The 16,829-nt window shown below is 48.1% G+C and overlaps 1 protein-coding gene across 19 annotated transcripts in view; it reads left to right on the plus strand.

Moving 5' to 3' along the window:
• The first annotated feature begins 3,365 nt into the window (after positions 1-3,365).
• The window catches only part of Atxn2 (ataxin 2), a 97,219-nt gene continuing 83,755 nt past the window's right edge, over positions 3,366-16,829 (plus strand). For 9 of the 19 annotated variants that reach the window (XM_076561024.1, XM_076561028.1, XM_076561026.1 and 6 more), the window contains exon 1: positions 4,271-4,688. In XM_076561024.1, coding sequence (XP_076417139.1) covers positions 4,531-4,688 — 158 coding nt within the window. In that variant the 5' untranslated portion in view covers positions 4,271-4,530. The other 10 variants (XM_076561037.1, XM_076561040.1, XM_076561038.1 and 7 more) reach the window with 6 other exon arrangements.

The raw sequence follows: 16,829 nt of genomic DNA on the forward strand, positions 1-16,829 counted from the left end.
CGAGTCAAAAAAAAAAAATCTTTATTAAACACAAACTCTGATATATATATATATATATATATATATATATATATATATATATATATATATGTAAATAAACAAACAAGCAAAAAACTAGAACAAAAGCCAGACAGTGGTGGCACATGCCTTTGATCCTCTGTGAGTTTGAGGCCATCCTGGTCTACAAAGTGAGTTCCAGGACAGCCAGAGCTGTAACACAGAGAAACCCTGTTTTGAAAAACCAAAAACCGCCATACGACGATGGTACACCCCTTTAGTCCCAGCACTCGGGAGACACAGCCAGGCAGATCTCTGTGAGTTTGAGGCCAGTCTGGTCTACAGAGTGAGTTCTAGGACAGCTGGGGCTACACAGAGAAACCCTGTCTTGGAAAAAAACAAAACAACAACAAAAAACGCCAACCAACCAAACCAAGAGTACTTGCAATGTAGCCCTTGGACTTCTTCTTCCAGATGCTGGGCTTACAAATGTTCCTGCCACACCTTGTTTATGGGGAGCTGAGGACTGAACTCAGGGCTTCAAGGATGGGAGGCAAGCACCCTGCCAACTGGGCTACATTCCTAGCTCTTTTTTTTTTTTTTTAACCTTTTCTCCTCCTGGATGTAAGGTCTCAAAATGTGGGTGGCTGAATCTGCAATGTATACTAGACCTGCCTCTGCCTCTGGAGTGTGGGGATCAAGGGCACACATGGCCATGGAGTCGTGAGGTGTAGCTCATATACCGGTGGACAGGTTTTCACAGGGTCAGAACACTAGGACAAAGACCATTCTGAGCCATCCTGGAAGCTGCCTCCGAGATCACTGGTCTGAAAGGGCATTGTCCTGACATGCTTCATTATTTTTTCAGCGTTGGGGATTAAACCCCAGGCCCCACAAATCCTCTGGATGTCGAAGATGCTCTCAGAGGTCTTGGGCTCCAAGTGCAGCCCCACAGCAATGCCTATTTCTTAGTTCTTTGTCAGTTCTTTCTTCCTGCAAAGCACAGGCAACTGCACCCTGGGCATAATGGTACACTGACCTCAGAACTCGGGGAGCAGAGGCAGGGGAACCTCTGTGAGTTCTATGACAGCCAGGGCTTCAGAGCAAGGCCCTGAGGCAGACACAAACACCTAAAACCAGGGTCAGCCGGCTAGATCAGGGGGTAAAGGTGCTTGCCACTGAGTCTGATGATGAATGTTTGATCTCACACACATACATAGACACAAAATAAAATCACATAAATGTGATTTTAAAACCCAAACCCTTTTACTTAGCATAAATGAAGTCATATGCAGCTACCAAGTTCAGGAACTCTTGTTCAAAATCTCTTTCCTTCAAAGTGTGTTTGGGACTTGGCCTTACCATTGAATTCTGAGAGCTTGTTTCCAGTTCTGGTTGTTAAATCATGACATCAGAGATTGGTGATTCTGTTTGCATTGCGTCTTTTTTCTTAGTCATTTGTTTTTTTTTTTCTGTTCTGATTTCCTTTAGGCTAATTAAAAGCCTATCTTGGGGTTGGAGAGCTTGCTCGGCCGTTAGAGAACTGCTTGTTTTTCCAGAGGACCCAGGTTCAATTCCAAGCACCCACATGGTGACTCACAACCATCGACTACAATTCCAGGGATGTAAGGCCTTCTTCTGGCCTCTGCAGACACCAGGCACACATATGTTAACACAAATGGACACAGACAACACATCGAGTTAAACTGATTAATTAAAAAAAAAAAAATCGCTGGGTGGTGGTGGTGCATGCCTTTAATCCCAGCACTTGGGAGGCAGAGGCAGGCGGATCTCTGTGAGTTCGAGGGCAGCCTGGGCTACAGAGTTAGTCCAGGAAAGGCGCAAAGCTACAGAGAAACCCTGTCTCGAAAAACAAAAAACAAACAAACAAAAATCTTGAACAGGGCTGGAGAGATGGCTCAGTGGTTAAGAGCATTGGCTGCCCTTCCAGAGGACTGGGGTTCAATTCCCAGCTCACAACTGTCTGTAACTCCAGTTCTAGTGGGTCTGACTCCCTCACACAGGCATATGTGCAGGCCAAACACCAATGCACATAAAATTAAAATAATAATAATAATAAAATATATATATATAAATCTTTAACATTAAATTACTGATATTTGTATATATTTTATTAATTCATGTTTAATTTAGGGATCAAGTGCTGTTTTAAATCCTAGATTTGTTACTATTGTTTTAGTTTCGTTTTGGAAAGTGGCTCACATGGCTGATAGAACTGCTACAAAGCTGAGGTTGGAGGTTGGCCTGAACTGTTTCGAATCTGACCTCTACCTTCCAAGTGTTGAGATTCAAGGGTTTGCATTCATGCCAGGCTTCCTTTTTTTTTTTCCTTTCTCCAAGACAGGGTTTCTCTTTGCAGCCTTGGCTGTCCTGGCACTCACTCTGTAGACCAGGCTGGCCTTCCCCTGCCTCCCAAGTGCTGGGATTAAAGGTGTGCACCACTCCAGACCAGCCAGGAGGTTAAATTCATTTCAACTGGACTACTAGTGACTTTTAAATATGTTCCAAGTTATTTGTTTATTTATATTTGTGGGTGGACCAGGGGGTGTGGAGATCCAATACTGTGCCTAAAGCTTGATCAGGCTCCCACCCTAAAACTGAGTGACATCCCAGCTCCATTTTTCGTTCTTTTTAAAGCCGTCTTTATTGTGCATACATGTGTGGACACACATCTGGTACAACCCAAGTGTGGAAGTCTGAGGACAATCCCAAGGAGTCAAGTTTTCTCTTCTTCAACCACGTCAGGCCTGGGGATCAAACTTAGGTGGTCTGGCTTGGCGGCTAAGTCTCGAACTGAGAGATCCACTTGTTTTGAGTGCCATAACGAGGGGTCATTACTTATTTAATTGCCCCCCTTTTTAAGACTGGGTCCCTTGTAGCTTAGCCTCGCCTAGAGGTAAAGATGACCTTGAACTTCTAATTCTGCCTCCGTTTCCCAAGTGCTCATATTACAGGTGCTCACACATGGTATGAACACCATGCCAGACTTTTAATTCGTGTGAATGATTTTAGTAGAACGAGGGGGATTTTGCTGTTCTCCGGCCCATCATTTCCTTAAGCGATTTCACTTAAAAACAAAAACAAAAAACAAAAAAACAAAACCCACAAACAAACCCTAAACTCATTGCAAAAAAAGTTACCTACTTGCTTCCAATTTAATTACAACACGTTCAAAAACCGTCTACCGTGTTTGGCGGCCTCCCCGAGTTAAAGTAAAACTTCTAAAAGGGTCAAGGTCTGAAGTTCACATTTTTATTTATTTATTTATTTATTTTGGTGAGGTCTGTTTTGTCTCCACTGAGGGAGACCCCCATTTATCCATGGCAAGACCCCATTCTCCAGCTCTACCAATCCCGTCCGTTTCCTTTCGAGTCTCCCGAAGGAGGAATGCGAAGTCCGGGTGAGGGAAAAACGGGTTCAAATGAAGGTCAGATACCCAACAGTTCGCCGGGGTGGACGTAAAGTGGGGCAAAGTGAAGCAGCTGGCGGTGGATTCAAGTGCTGGCAAGCTTCCCATGCTGGCAGGGAAACCAACATGCAGTGGCACCTGGGGGCCTACTGTGTGCCAGGCCCGGCCGGGGGCAGGGGGGATGCGGAGGAAAACTGCGGGTCTCCGCCCCGAAGGCGCCCGCGGGCCCTCGTCTATGTTGTTATCTGGTGATGGTGGTGGAGGGGGAACCAAGGTCCTCCGGGAGGGCTGAGGACACCGGAGCCGCCCGGGGCACCCATCCACGACAGTCCCCGCGGGCGAAGCCCAGCGCTCCCTTCGCGAAGGGCAGACCGGCCTCGGAGAGGGCGGATCCCCCGCCGCGGCCCTCGCCCGACCCCCCAAGAGCGAACGCGGCCCAGCGCGGCGCCCGCTCCTCACGTGTCCCGATCGGCCCCCCGATCCGCCGGCTCACGTTCGACTTCCGCCTGACCCTTCCGACTTCCGGTAAAGAGTCCCCCCCCCCCCCGTCCCTGCTCCTCCACCCTCACCCCCGCCCCCCCGCCCCCAGGTCCGTCCCGCATCTCTCCGCGCCCTCCGGGCCGCGTCGCCCCGTGCGCGTCCCGCGGAGCCGGGTTCCCATGCGCCCGTCGGCCGCCGCCGCTCGGCGGCCCTCGGCGGGTCCGGAGCCGCCCCGCCGGTCGGGCTGGGCCGCGCGGCGCTCGCTCCCGCGGACGGCGCGGCGCGGCGGGCGGGGCGGCGCGGCGACGTATCCCTCCGCCGGCCCTCCCCCGCGCGGCCCCGGCGCCCCTCCCCGCGGGCCGCGCTCGCCGCCCTGCGCCTCAGACTGTTTTGGTAGCAACGGCAACGGCGCGTCCCGGCCCGGCTCCCGGAGGCTGTTCGGTGTCTGCGGGCCTCCCCGCCCCTTCGTCGTCGTCCTGCTGCCCCTGGCTCCCGCGACCGCGCCAGCCCGCGCCTGCCCGCTGGGCGTCCGCGCGTCCCCGCCGCGCTCCGGCGTTTGCTCAGCGCGCCCGGCTCCCGGCTGTCCCCGCCCGGCGTGCGAGCCGGTGTATGGGCCGCTCACCATGTCGCTGAAGCCGCAGCCGCAGCCGCCCGCGCCCGCCAGTGGCCGCAAGCCCGGCGGCGGCCTGCTCTCGTCGCCCGGCGCCGCGCCGGCCTCGGCCGCGCAAACGGTGGCGTCTTCCTCGCCGGCCGCGGGCGGCGGGCGCCCCGGCCTGGGCAGGTGGGTGTCGGCTCCCCAGCCCCCCCCCTCCGCTCCCGCCGGGCCGATCCCGCGCCGCTCGTCCCCCCCCTCCCCCGCCTCGCCCCGTGACCGGCCCGCATCGCGGTGGGCTGGGGGGCCCCGCGGAGGGGCGGGAGGCGCCGGAGGATTCTTCAGGCTTCCCAGGCCGTGGCCAGCCTCCCGCACCATCGCGTCCCCTCCCCCAGACGGCCAAGATGGACGGCCGGGGCGGCCCCCTGCCCCTCGTGTGCGTGTGTGTGTGTGTGTGTGTGCGTGTGTGTGTGTGTGTGTGTGCATGCAAGGGGCGATTGGTACCCCCGCCCCACCCCCTTGCAGCGTCCCCCCCCCACCAGTGATGGAAGGGCGGCTGGGCCTGGGTGGAGGTCGCAGGGGTCCCTCTCCCGAAATGAGCCTCTGCGCCGGGTGGGGGAGTCGGGAGGGAGGAGGGGAAGTTGAGGCCCAGCCGCCCCAGGTGGGGTCAGCCGGTTGTCCTGCCTGTGTCCCGCCCCGCAGACCCTGGGAAGGTGGTCATCCGAGGCGAGGTGGGTGGCTGGCGGCCTCCGGCACCCATCCCCCTATAGATCTGGGGCGGCGGGGTTCCCGCAGCGGGCTGCCCTCCCCCCTCACCCCCCCAGCTGGGGAAGGGGTGGGAGTGCCCGGCTCCCTTCGGGCCGGCCTCCCTCCTTCCCCGCAAGGTCCCCTGCGCGCGGGTGGTGGCCGATCCGCATTGCCGTTCCTCGTCCGCCGAGCCGAGCAGAAGGCGCCTTTGAATAGAGGTGGGCGAGGGCCGGACTCGCGAGGTGGGTTGGCGGCGGGCATCGGGCACGCAGCGCATTTCCCCCCCCGCAGCCCCCGTCCCGGTTCCCGAGATTTCTAGGGATGAGGAGCCTCCACCGAGGAGTTGGTGCGGGTCTGGGTGGCAACATCGCGGGTGTTGGCTTGCGCCCTCGCCCCCCTCTCCTCTCCCCTGGGCCGGGTTTTGTTGGTAGGAGCTGGAGACCGGGTGCTGTCCTGTGTGACTGGGCTTGACTCTGGAGGGTGTGTGCGTGCGGGGGTGGGGAGGGGTGGGGGAGGTTGTCAGTTCGTATTTCACGAACTAAGAAAATGCTTAGTGTTAAAACGGAGAGGCAAATGCCAATAGACTCCATTCCATTGTGGCCGGTGTCCTTAACTTGGGAAGCGCCGCCCGAGCTTACCAAGGGCATGCAAGTCCATTTTCCCTGTGCCCCAGTCCATCGTGTTACAGGCACTGCTGTGCCTCCCTCTGGCCTAGGCCTGGTTGGCAGGGCCTTTACCAGCCTCCTCCTTAAATAGACGTCCAAGGACTTAGGAGGTGGGCTAGGGGATTTTTTTTTTCTTCATGTACCGAGTTTTCTTTTTAGCCGCATTTTCCAGCTGTCCATTTCCAGAGAGTGTTTCTTTACAGCAGAAGTTAACCCGTGGGGTGAGTCAGAGCAGATTTTTAAGGGATTCTGCTGGGAACAGTCTGTTTTTTACTTTTATTCCCCCACACTCCCAATTTTTCCTATCGTGAGACGTTGCAAACCCTGCTTAGCCCGCCTAGTTCAAATTAAACCATTTTTTCCCCCAGCTTGGTGAAGTTTCTTTTTTTTTTTGTCCTTGACTTTTAGTGAGAAACGAAAAATACTTAAATTTAAGTTTAAGGATGCGTCCTGTTTTCTTTGCTTTTCCATGTTTTCAGTTATCAGAAAGTGGCAGATGTATTTAACTTGGTCAAATACAAATTAAAACTAAAGTTTTAAGCTTCAACTATCTCTTTAGGCGTAAAGATTAGATGGTAGCAGAGTTATTCCATGGGGATCTGAGCATCCCAGATGAGCAAGGTATAAGTACTCGGAATCTTTCTGCTCTTGAGGCTTCCCAAAAGTTAAAAGCATTTAGTTTTCCTTGCTTTAAGGAAACTTGAGGCATACATCTTAGCACTTACTCTTCGGACAGTTTTCGTCCAGTACTGGACTCAGAATATGTAATATGGTTTTGTACAGAACCTTGGTTAATGCTGACACTGATAGAATTGCGCTAAGTCCTTAGTCTTCTCTGGGTTCTTAGTAAATCCATTGCAACTTCAAGAATTTTGCTTGGGTTTGTGTGTATCACTTAAGTAAGACTGGAACGTGGTTGAGGAGAGGAGATGCAGCTCCGGGGCTGTGAGATGGTTCAGTGGGTGAAGGCGCTTGCTGCCAGGCCTGTCAGCCAGGATTCCCACCCCACACCACCATCACCAGAGCAGTAAGTAGCTGAGTTGTCCTCTGACCTCCACACACCTGCCAGGGCATGTTCCCCTCCCCCACAACAACTAAACTAAAAAAAAAAAAAGAAAGAAAAAGTGGCATTGACGCTGTTGTTTGTGATAGCAAAATGTTCTTCACGGCCTAGAGGTTCACAGCTGTTGAAGCACCATTTTATTTCTGGACCCTCCTCCAGCCTGGAACTCTACCCCAGGGCTTTGCTTTTGCTAGACGAGGGAGGACTTTGCTACTCCGCCAGCCTGGATTGGACTTGGGTTTTGTGTGAAAAGAATTTTCTAACTTTGAGAACAACTTTTTCCTGTCAGTGCTTAGAGGTGTCTTAGAAAAGAACTGTGGATCACTTTCTTAAAGTCCTACCACACAATTGCACCTGAACCCTCTGAGTATTCTAGACTTTGACCTTTTCGTTGTGAGGTTGTGCTCATGTGTGATCAGCTTGTTCCCCCTTAACCTGACGATTTTTTTTTAATTTTAAACAGTGACTTACCGACTATATTAAGTTTCTGCCTAACTGTTGGGATTTTGGTCTTGATAATTTTGTTTTTGTAGAGGTGGTACAGTGAACATCTTCATACTAGAATCTTCTTGCTTCAGTTTAATTTTTCCCTAGAGAAAGTGCCCAGAAGTGGTTTCACTAGGTCAAGGACTCCAAGGTTTTCTGGCTCTCACAAGCTGTGCTATGTTGTTTCTCTGAAGGCTTAGTGGGTTCTGGAGTCGAGGTGGGCAGCTCTACAGGGCAACAGTGTCTTTGTAATTGTCAGACACTCTTGGGGTCGGGAACTTTGCCTCCACATCAGGGTCATACACAAGTAGGTGCTTTCCTGTGTGTGTTTCCTGGTTGTTTCTCTATTTTAAAGAGCCTTTTAAAAATTTTATAAGTATACTACATGCATGCCCAGTGTCCACAGAGACCAGAAGAGGACCCTGTAATCCTTGGAACTGGAGTTACATTAGCTGTGAGCCACCTTGTGAGTGCTGGAAACCAACCTGGGTCCTCCACAGGAGCAAATGGTGCTCTTAATCCCTGAACCGTCAATCCAGCCCCTCCTGGTTATTTCTTTTTGAGTTTTTAAGAGATTGTTTTTATGTGTAGGTGTGTTCTGTGTGCATATTTGTAAGTGCCCTGCATGCTTGTCTGATGCCCAGAGGCCAGAAGAGGGTTTTGGATCCACTGGAGCTGGAGGCAGGGATAGTTGTGAGCCACCAGTAGGTGCTGGGAACAGAGCTTAGTCCTCTGCAACAGCAGCAAATGCCAGGGTCGGTGCCTCCAGTCTGAGCACTAGTGAGACGGGACAGGCGGGTGTCTGTGTTTGGGGCCAGGCTGCTCTACATAGGAGCAGGCTTACACCAGCAGCAAGTGCTCTGCATCGCCTCAGCCCTGTGAGTTTTGGTTGAGCTTTGACTGGACTGTATATAAAAATGTTTAGGAGTCTGTAGTGTATACCACAGATGCAGATTCATGATTCTGAAGGAACTGTTTTCAAGTTTTTTGGGCTTTTTTTTTCTTTCCTTTTTATTGTTTTTTTTTTAATTTATTTTTATTTTATGTGCATTGGCATTTTGCCTGCATATAGGTCAGTGTGAGGGTTTTGGAGTTATAGACAGTTGTTAGCTGCCATGTGGGTGCTGGGAATTGAACCCGAGTCCTCCAGAAGAGCAATCAGTGTTCTTAACCACTGAGCCATCTCTCCAGCCCCTCCTTTTTATTGTTAATCCCCTTCTTTTACTTATGTTATTAGCTGTTAAGTGTATAATGATTTTTGAAAAAAAATTTTCTGATTGTGGTGATGAGTAGGATTTGCTGAAGGAGGCAGAGGCAGAAGGATCTCTTGAGTTTGAGGCCAGCCTGTCTACAGAGTAAGTTAGTTCCAGGACAGCCAGGGCTACACAGAGAAACCCTGTCGTGAAACAGAACAAAACAACAAAACAGTGTATGAGTGTTTTGCTATTTGTGTATGTGTGCCACACATCTACCTGGTGTCTGTGGAGACCAGAAGAGGAGGTCAGATCCCCTGGAATTGTAGTTATGTTATGGGTTGTGAGCCGCCGTGTGGGTGCTGGGAACGGAACCCAGGTCTCTGCAAGAGCAGCCAGTGCTCTTCACTGCTGAGCCCACTGTGTACAGCCCAGCCTCTTGGTTTTTTGAGGTCACGTCTGTTGTAGGTTGGCCTTGAACTGCTGGGGAGGATGGCCTTGAACTTTTGGCCCTTCTGCCTTCTCCCAAGAGTTGGAATTGTAGGTGTGCACCCAGTTTATGCAGTGCTGGGGATGGTAATTCAGGGCTTATCTGCATCTTAGGCAAGCACTGTACTGATTTAGCTACATTCTCGGCTGGTATTTAGTGCCTCCATTGGGAATCAGCATTGGTTAATTCATCCCTCCTTTCCTCTGTATTGGGGTTAGGGGTGGGTGGAGCAGCAGCATCTTTGTAGACCAGGCTGCCCTTGATTTTTGTTGTTGTTGGCTTTTTTGTTTGAGACTACCTTTCACTATGTAGCCTTGGGCTTTAAGGCATGTGCCACACCTGGCTCATTGGCTTAGACATCTTTTTTTCAATTTACTTTTTGAAATTTATGTGTATGGATGTGAGCCTGTGTATTTGTGTTCCATGTGTGCAGGGGCCTGAGGAAGCCAGCAGAGAGCATTGGATCTCCTGGAATTGGAGGTTGAGGCAGTTGTGAGCTGCCATGTGGGTACTGTGAACTGAACCTTGGTCTTCTGGGAAAGCAGCAAGTACTCTTAATCAAGGAGCCAACTCTCAATCCTAATTTTTAGCTTTGCTTTGTTTTCAGACGGGATCTCTATTATGTAGCCCTGACTGTCCTGGATCTCGCTCTGTAGCCCAGGCTGGCCTCTACTTTCAGAGCTCTGCCTGCCTCTGCCTCCTGAGTGCTGGGATTAAAGATGTGCACTGTCATGCCTGGTTTAGTTTGGGACTTTTTTTTTATTTTTAAAGAATGGTTTTTGTTGCTATGATGGCCTGGAACTTGCTACTTAGACCAGGCTGGCCTTGAGCCTGCAGGGTACATCCTCCTGCCTCTGCTTCAGCAGTTCTAGGATAGCTGAGCGGCACCATGGCGGACTCCTTCCTATACCATGTTTTATAAAAATGTAGCCTTAGGCTGACCTTGCAGGGGTGTGTGTGTGTGTGTGTGTGTGTGTGTGTGTGTGTGTGTGTGTGTGTTGGGGGTACTTCACAGTGTGTGGTTGGAAGTTAGGACAACTTGGAGGAGTTGGTTCTCTTCCCATCCTGTGGCCAGGGAGATGGAAGTCAGGCTGCCAGACCTGGGGGCAAATGCCTTTACTCATTAAGCTGTTTACTACTTTTAAAAGAACCTTTTCTCTGATTTCTCAGCTTTGTGTTTTCTATGGCTTCATTCTCTTAAGGTATTGATTGCATCTTAGAAATTGTTTATCATGCTTCCATTTAAATGTCCGAGACCTCTCCATGAGTTCCTATCTCTTGAAGTGCCCAGAACTCTGCATTCAGCACAAATTCTTGAGTATCTGTAAGGCAGAGCTGAGTGCGGTCTTGGGATGTACTCATGATTAAAACAAAGGTAATTGCTCTCCTAGAGCTCACATTCTTTTTTGAGCCTTGAAGCTAGAGCTCCCTGTGTGGCCTGGATTGTCCTGTGTCAGCTCTGGCTTGTTGGGATTGCAGGCATGTGCCACCCGCCACACCCGGCTCACCACATACTGTGAGAGGCAGGCGTCCTTAAACAGCACACCTGTGGACAGCATTAGACAGGACTGGAATTAGAGGAAGCCGATTAAGGGCACAGTTTGAGGAAGGGGATGGCTGCAACTTTGAATGGATTAGAGGAGCTTCCTTGAGGAGGTAACAGTGGAGGGTGAGGTCTTTGAACCAGTCCTCTTGAAGTTACTTGCAGTTCATAAATGGAGACTGGCTCATTTTGTCATCTTTTCAAAGGGTATTGATAGCTGTTTGATGATGAAGTTAGCAGGAAAGTTAGCTGATATTTAGGTCATTAGAGATAAACTAAGTCTGCTAATAAAAAAGAAACACATCTTTTTGCTGTTCTTTTGTGCTTACATATTTTAGTGGATTTGTTTGGTCCAAATATGTGGAGGTTGCTTTTCTGTGTTTGAAAGAAAAGGCATTGCTGGAGCTAGTAAGAGCTGTGCGTGCTGAGGTCTGACAGAGGAGTCACTTACGGGGCCAGGCTTGGTGTTCCTGTTCTGAACGTGAGCTTGTGGTTTTGTTTCTCTAATGAGACAGTTGCAGTTTTACACAGGGGCTGAGAACTCACCATCCCGTTTAATGCAGACTTAAAGAACCATCCTGATCTTTTTGTCCTAGATAGCTTCCGCCGTGTGAGAACTTCATTCTACTGTAGCACTGTGCACGCACACACATTCTCTTTAGAGACTTTCCTTGAATTATAATGTTCTATTTTGGCTAGGTGGAAATTGCTTTTAGTATTATATAGTGTAGAGCAGGTACAAAAGTCTATTTTTACAGTTCTTTGAAGTGATGGTGACAGCTTCAGTGGAGATGTAAATGGAATTTGTTAGGCTAACTTACTGCTGGAGTTTTTGAATTGGAGATGTTTGGGGGAGGGATGTAGTTCAGTGGTAGAGGGTTTGCCTAGGATTCAAGATGCTCTAGATCGAATCCCAGGTTCTGTCAAAGAAAAACATTGATTTGAAGTTGCTCTGAAAAAAAATTAAAAATACATGGGTGAGTGAGTTTGAGGACACCCTGGTGTACATAGTGAATTCCAAGTCAGCAATGGCTACATAGCTAGACCATGTCTCAAAAAGATGGGGCGGAGCGAGTGAGTGAATAATGATAAAAAGTGCTTGGGGTGTTTGAAAGGTGTGTCAGGGTCATCTGCCACTGTAAGGGTGCACTTGTCTGTTTGGAACGTGCCACTGAAGTGCAAGCACAGTGCTAGCTCACCTGTCTGCTCCTCATTGGCAGACACAAAGCGTGCTTCTCAGGAAACTGCCTGTCGCTGGGTTTGAGTTGGTGGGAGTTAAGTCTGCAGCTGTTAAGACACTTTTCAATTTGTACCTTAAAACTAGTGTCACTAAAGATGGAAAATGTGATTTATTTATTTAGGGATAGGACCTTACTTTTCCTAGGCTTGCCTTGAATCTAAGATTCCCCTGTCTCAGCTCCTCAGCTGCTGGGTTTATAGTCAGGTGCCATCACATCTAAATGTTCTTAACGTAGTTTTGTTTTTTAATCCAGAAAGAGTGCCTCATACTTTGGAAGGTGAACGTCTGTATAGAATGTGATGCACTTCTCCATGGGGGAATCGGTCTTGAAGCACTATTTCAGTTCTATAGGTAGTTGTGCCATAAGCTACCTTCCTGCTTAAAGCAGTTGGGATCTCGTAATTTATATGTATGCTGTGTCTGTACAATATTTGGAAAAACAGACATGTGAAATTTATATGGGATGTGGTCTGTAATAGAATTGAGCATGTCCTGAGTGCAGAACAAATTTACTTGTGAGATTAGTAAGCAGACGTCTTAAGTATTTACTTACTCATACATGGGTTTGTTTTTTGTCTTATAATTGGAAGAAGTTTTATGTTACTTTCAGAAAAGTAAAATACTGCCAGGCATGTTAGTGCATGCTTTTAATTCTAGCACTTGAGAGACAGACAAGCGTATCTCTTAGTTTACAGCCAGTCTGAGTTCTGGAACAGCCAGAGCTACATAATGAGACTCTCAATAAATAAAAAAACTCTCACTGGGAAGCAAAAAAAAAAAATCTCAAATACTGAAATGGTCCTTTTTTGAAAGATGTCCACCATTATGTATTTGTATGTGATACAAACAGATATGGTATGGTACATAGTCCATGGCTGCGCCACCTCCCTCACCCCCCCAACACCATTTCTTTGTGTAGCTCTGGCTGTCCTGGAACTCCATTTGTGGACCAGACTGGCCTCAAACTCAGAGATCCACCTGCCTCCATCTCCTCCTCCCAAATGCTGAGATTAAAGATGTGTGCCACCACTACCTGGCAGGATTTCTTTCTTCCTTTCTCTCTCTCTCTCTCTCTCTCTCTCTCTCTCCTTTATGGTTTTTTTTTTTTTTGTTTGTTTTTTTTTTTTTTTGGTTTTTCGAGACAGGGTTTCTCTGTGTAGCTTTGCGCCTTTCCTGGAACTCACTTGGTAGCCCAGGCTGGCCTCGAACTCACACAGATCCACCTGGCTCTGCCTCCCAAGTGCTGGGATTAAAGGCGTGTGCCACCACCGCCCGGCTTCTTTATGGTTTTTTGAGATGAGGTTTCTTTCTGTAGTTTTGGAGCCCGTCCTGGATCTCACTCTGTAGACCAGGTTGGCCTTGAACTCACAGGGAACCGCCTGGCTTTACCTCCCAAGTGCTGGGGTTAAAGGCATGTGCCACTGACGCCTGGCAGGATTTTTATTTTTATTTTTTATTTAAAAATATTTTTAGGTTATTTTATGCTTGAGGTTTTTTTTTTTTTTCTTTTTTTTTTCTTTTTTTTTTTGGTTTTTCAAGACAGGGTTTCTCTGTAGCTTTGTGCCTTTCCTGGGACTCACTTGGTAGCCCAGGCTGGCCTCGAACTCACAGAGATCCGCCTGGCTCTGCCTCCCGAGTGCTGGGACTATAGGCGTGCGCCACCACTGCCCGGCTATGCTTGAGTGTTTTACCTACGTGTATTTATGTTCACCATGTACATGCCTGCTGCCATTGGAGGTCATAAGAGGGCATTGGATGCTCTAAGAATGGAGTTCCAGATGGTTGTGAGCCACTGTGTGGATGCTGGGAACTGAATCCTGAGTTCTCTCCTATGCTTTTACCACTGAGTCATCTCTGTAGCCTATTATTTTTATTTTTTAGTGATAGCTGTGTATCTCTGGGGGAAATGTGCATGTGAGTGAAGTTTTTAAGGAGGCCAGAAGAGGGCGTCATATTCTCTGAGCTGAAGTTACAGACTATGAGTTGATCAACATGGGTTCTGGGAACTAAGGTATTCTTCAAGAACACAGTAGGTGGTGGGCTGGGTGGTGGCGCACGCCTTTAATCCCAGTAATTGGGAGGCAGAGCCAGGTGGATCTCTGTGAGTTCGAGGCCAGCCTGGTCTACAGAAGAAGTTCCAGGATAGCCAGGGATGTACACAGTGAAGCCCTGTCTCGAAAAACAAAACAAACAAAACAAAAAGAAGAAAGAGGAAAACAACAGAGGAAGAAGTAGGTGCTCTTAATTGCTGAGCCGTTTCTCTAGCCCCATAGACATGGTTTTGAGTTCAGTAGTTTGTATCTTTTAAAGAATGTTTTTTCTTGAGATGATAGAATTTTAGAGTATGAGAAAACAGAAAAATCTTACAAAATAAAAAGGAAAAAGCTTTCAGCTCTGAGAGATTAGGTGAGTTGCCAAAAGCAGCCTTTGTTGATTTTTATTCCACCCTCTCCTTAAGTCAATACAGACATAAAAACAAGATGATGGCTGTGGGTGCAGCTCCCCACTTCAGTGTTTGCCTAGCTTGTGTTAGACTCTGGCTTAAATCTCCAGCATTACAGACAATAAATAAAAATGAAAGTGAAAACATAAAGAAGACCTTGCTGTGTATCTTACAGAGTACAGCTGTAGACAGTCTTTGCCCTTCAGGATTTCTTTCCTTTTTTTAAATGTGTGCATACCTGTGTGTGATTGCCATATATGCTTTATTTTACTTTTATTTTTGTATTTGGGTGCTTTGCTTGCACACATGCCTGTGCACCACATGTATGCAATGCTGGAGGCAGTTACAGATGGGGACTGAAGTGACAGATGGTTGTAAGCCACTATGTGGGGGCTGGGACTTGAACCCAGGTCCTTTGCAATAGTAGCCAGCGTTCTTAACTCTTGAGCCATTTCTCCAGCCCCCAGGATTTCTTTTATAACCTTGAGTTTGGCTCATTTAAATAAGTCTTGTCCCTTAATTGTTTTTAATTTATATAATTCTGCATAAGTCTAATGTGACATCTATTTAAATATTATTTTTATTTTTTATTGTTTTTAATGGCAGGGTCTCACATAGCCCAGGCTGGTCTTAGACTTGGTACATAGCCAAGGAAAGGTTTTTATTCAGTTCTGGGCATTGAACCCAGTGTCTTATGCATGACAAGCAAGCACTGTACTCCCTAGCCTCCCGCTTACTTCGATGAAAAACAAAATTACTTATGCTTTTAAGTTGCCAGTGAATCAAAAAGTAAAACTTTGGGAGGCAAATATAACTGAGAACAATGAGAAGGAACAGTGTGATCTGAGGTTGGGAGACTGCAGAGTTACAGTCACTCATGAGATCTCAGAAAGCATACCCTGCTGGGTGTTTTGATACCCAGGGGCATTACTGCCTTATAGCATAGTGTAGTTAATTAACATGCTCGCAGTGGTGACTCATAAGGTTAAATTATTTTTAATATATTTCAAAGAAGTATTTTTCAAACTGTAGGTCATGACTGATTAGATTATGAAATCACTCTTGTTAAAGTTTTTCCCCCCCTCTGGGGAATATTCCTCACTATGTAGCTCCAGTTAGGCTGGGATTTGCTATGTAGACCAGGCTGGCCTCAGGCAGAGATAATCTGCCTCTGCCTCCCTTGTGCTGGATTTAAAGGTATGCGCCACCACACCTGGCCCTACGTTTTTTTTTTTTTGTGTGTAACCCATTGAATCTAATTACTTGTGTTGAAACGTGGACTGATCCTGGCTTGATCTTGTGTAGTTCTAGTGCAAGTGATTGTAGCTGCAGTGCTCTCATGAGTGCAACGACCATGGTATATTCAGAAGACCGCGTTTCCAATCCTCCTCCCCACCCTCTGCTCTTGAATTCTTTCTGCCCCTTAACTCATGATATTATTTGAATCTTGGGTCAGGTGTGTTGAGAGAGGTGCCCTGCTTAGGACCAAGCACTTAACACTCACTTATTCTCAGCATTTTGACCAGTTCTGAGTCTGTTAACTGCAGAGAGAAACTTCTGCAGCGTTTGAGAGCAGCCCTGGTCTGTGGGTATAAGCTTCTGTATTTAGAAGGCAGTTGGACTACAGGTCATTTAGCAGCCCAACAGTTCTCTTCTGTGTGGCTGTGCTTTCCTGAGCCAGTGGCATTGACCGGGTTTACAGCATCACAGTGTGAGTTCTCCTCTGATTGTATTAGTTGGAGCTGGAGACTTGTTTCACCTCCTTGTAACACAGGCTGCCTGAGTTAGGGAGCTCCATTTGGGATTGGATTGGCTGTTGGCGTGAGGACCCAGTTGTACTGTATGTCCAGGAAAGACCTGCTTTAGTAGAACCACCAGTGGGGCTCGGGTAGCTCTGGGGTACAGTGCATGCCCTGCTCCCTCCCTGCCACCACACACAAGAAAGTGAGGCACTGCATTCTCTCTGCCTTCCATCTCCTCACTTCCCTCCATGGCTCTCCCCTTAAAACCATACAGAGTGGAAGCTAAAGGTTCTGGTGTCTTTTTTTGTTTTTGTTTTTTTGTTTGTTCGTTTGTCATGATAGGGTTTCTCTGTGTAACAGCCCTAGCTGTTCTGGAACTCACTCTGTAGACCAGGCTGACCTTGAACTCACAGAGATCGGCCTGCCTCTGTCTTCCCAGTGTTGGGATCAAAAGGTGTGCACCACCACCCTGCCTTGGTTCTGGTGGTTGTTTTGTATTCAGTTCTATTTACAGGTGAAGAAAATGAACCAATGATGTTTGCCAAGTCTCTCATCTTTGACTGCATAGCTGTTATTAGAAGGAGGTCCACCTTAAAAAAATAATAATTATTTATTTATTATTATTTTTTTTAGCTATAGCTCCCTCCCTCTAGCCTAGCACCTCAGTGCAAAGCTTGTGCTCTGCCACTGATCTACCCCTAGGCTCCAATGTATCATC

Source organism: Peromyscus maniculatus, chromosome 23, assembly GCF_049852395.1.
Source record: "Peromyscus maniculatus bairdii isolate BWxNUB_F1_BW_parent chromosome 23, HU_Pman_BW_mat_3.1, whole genome shotgun sequence".
NCBI lineage: Eukaryota > Metazoa > Chordata > Mammalia > Rodentia > Cricetidae > Peromyscus > Peromyscus maniculatus.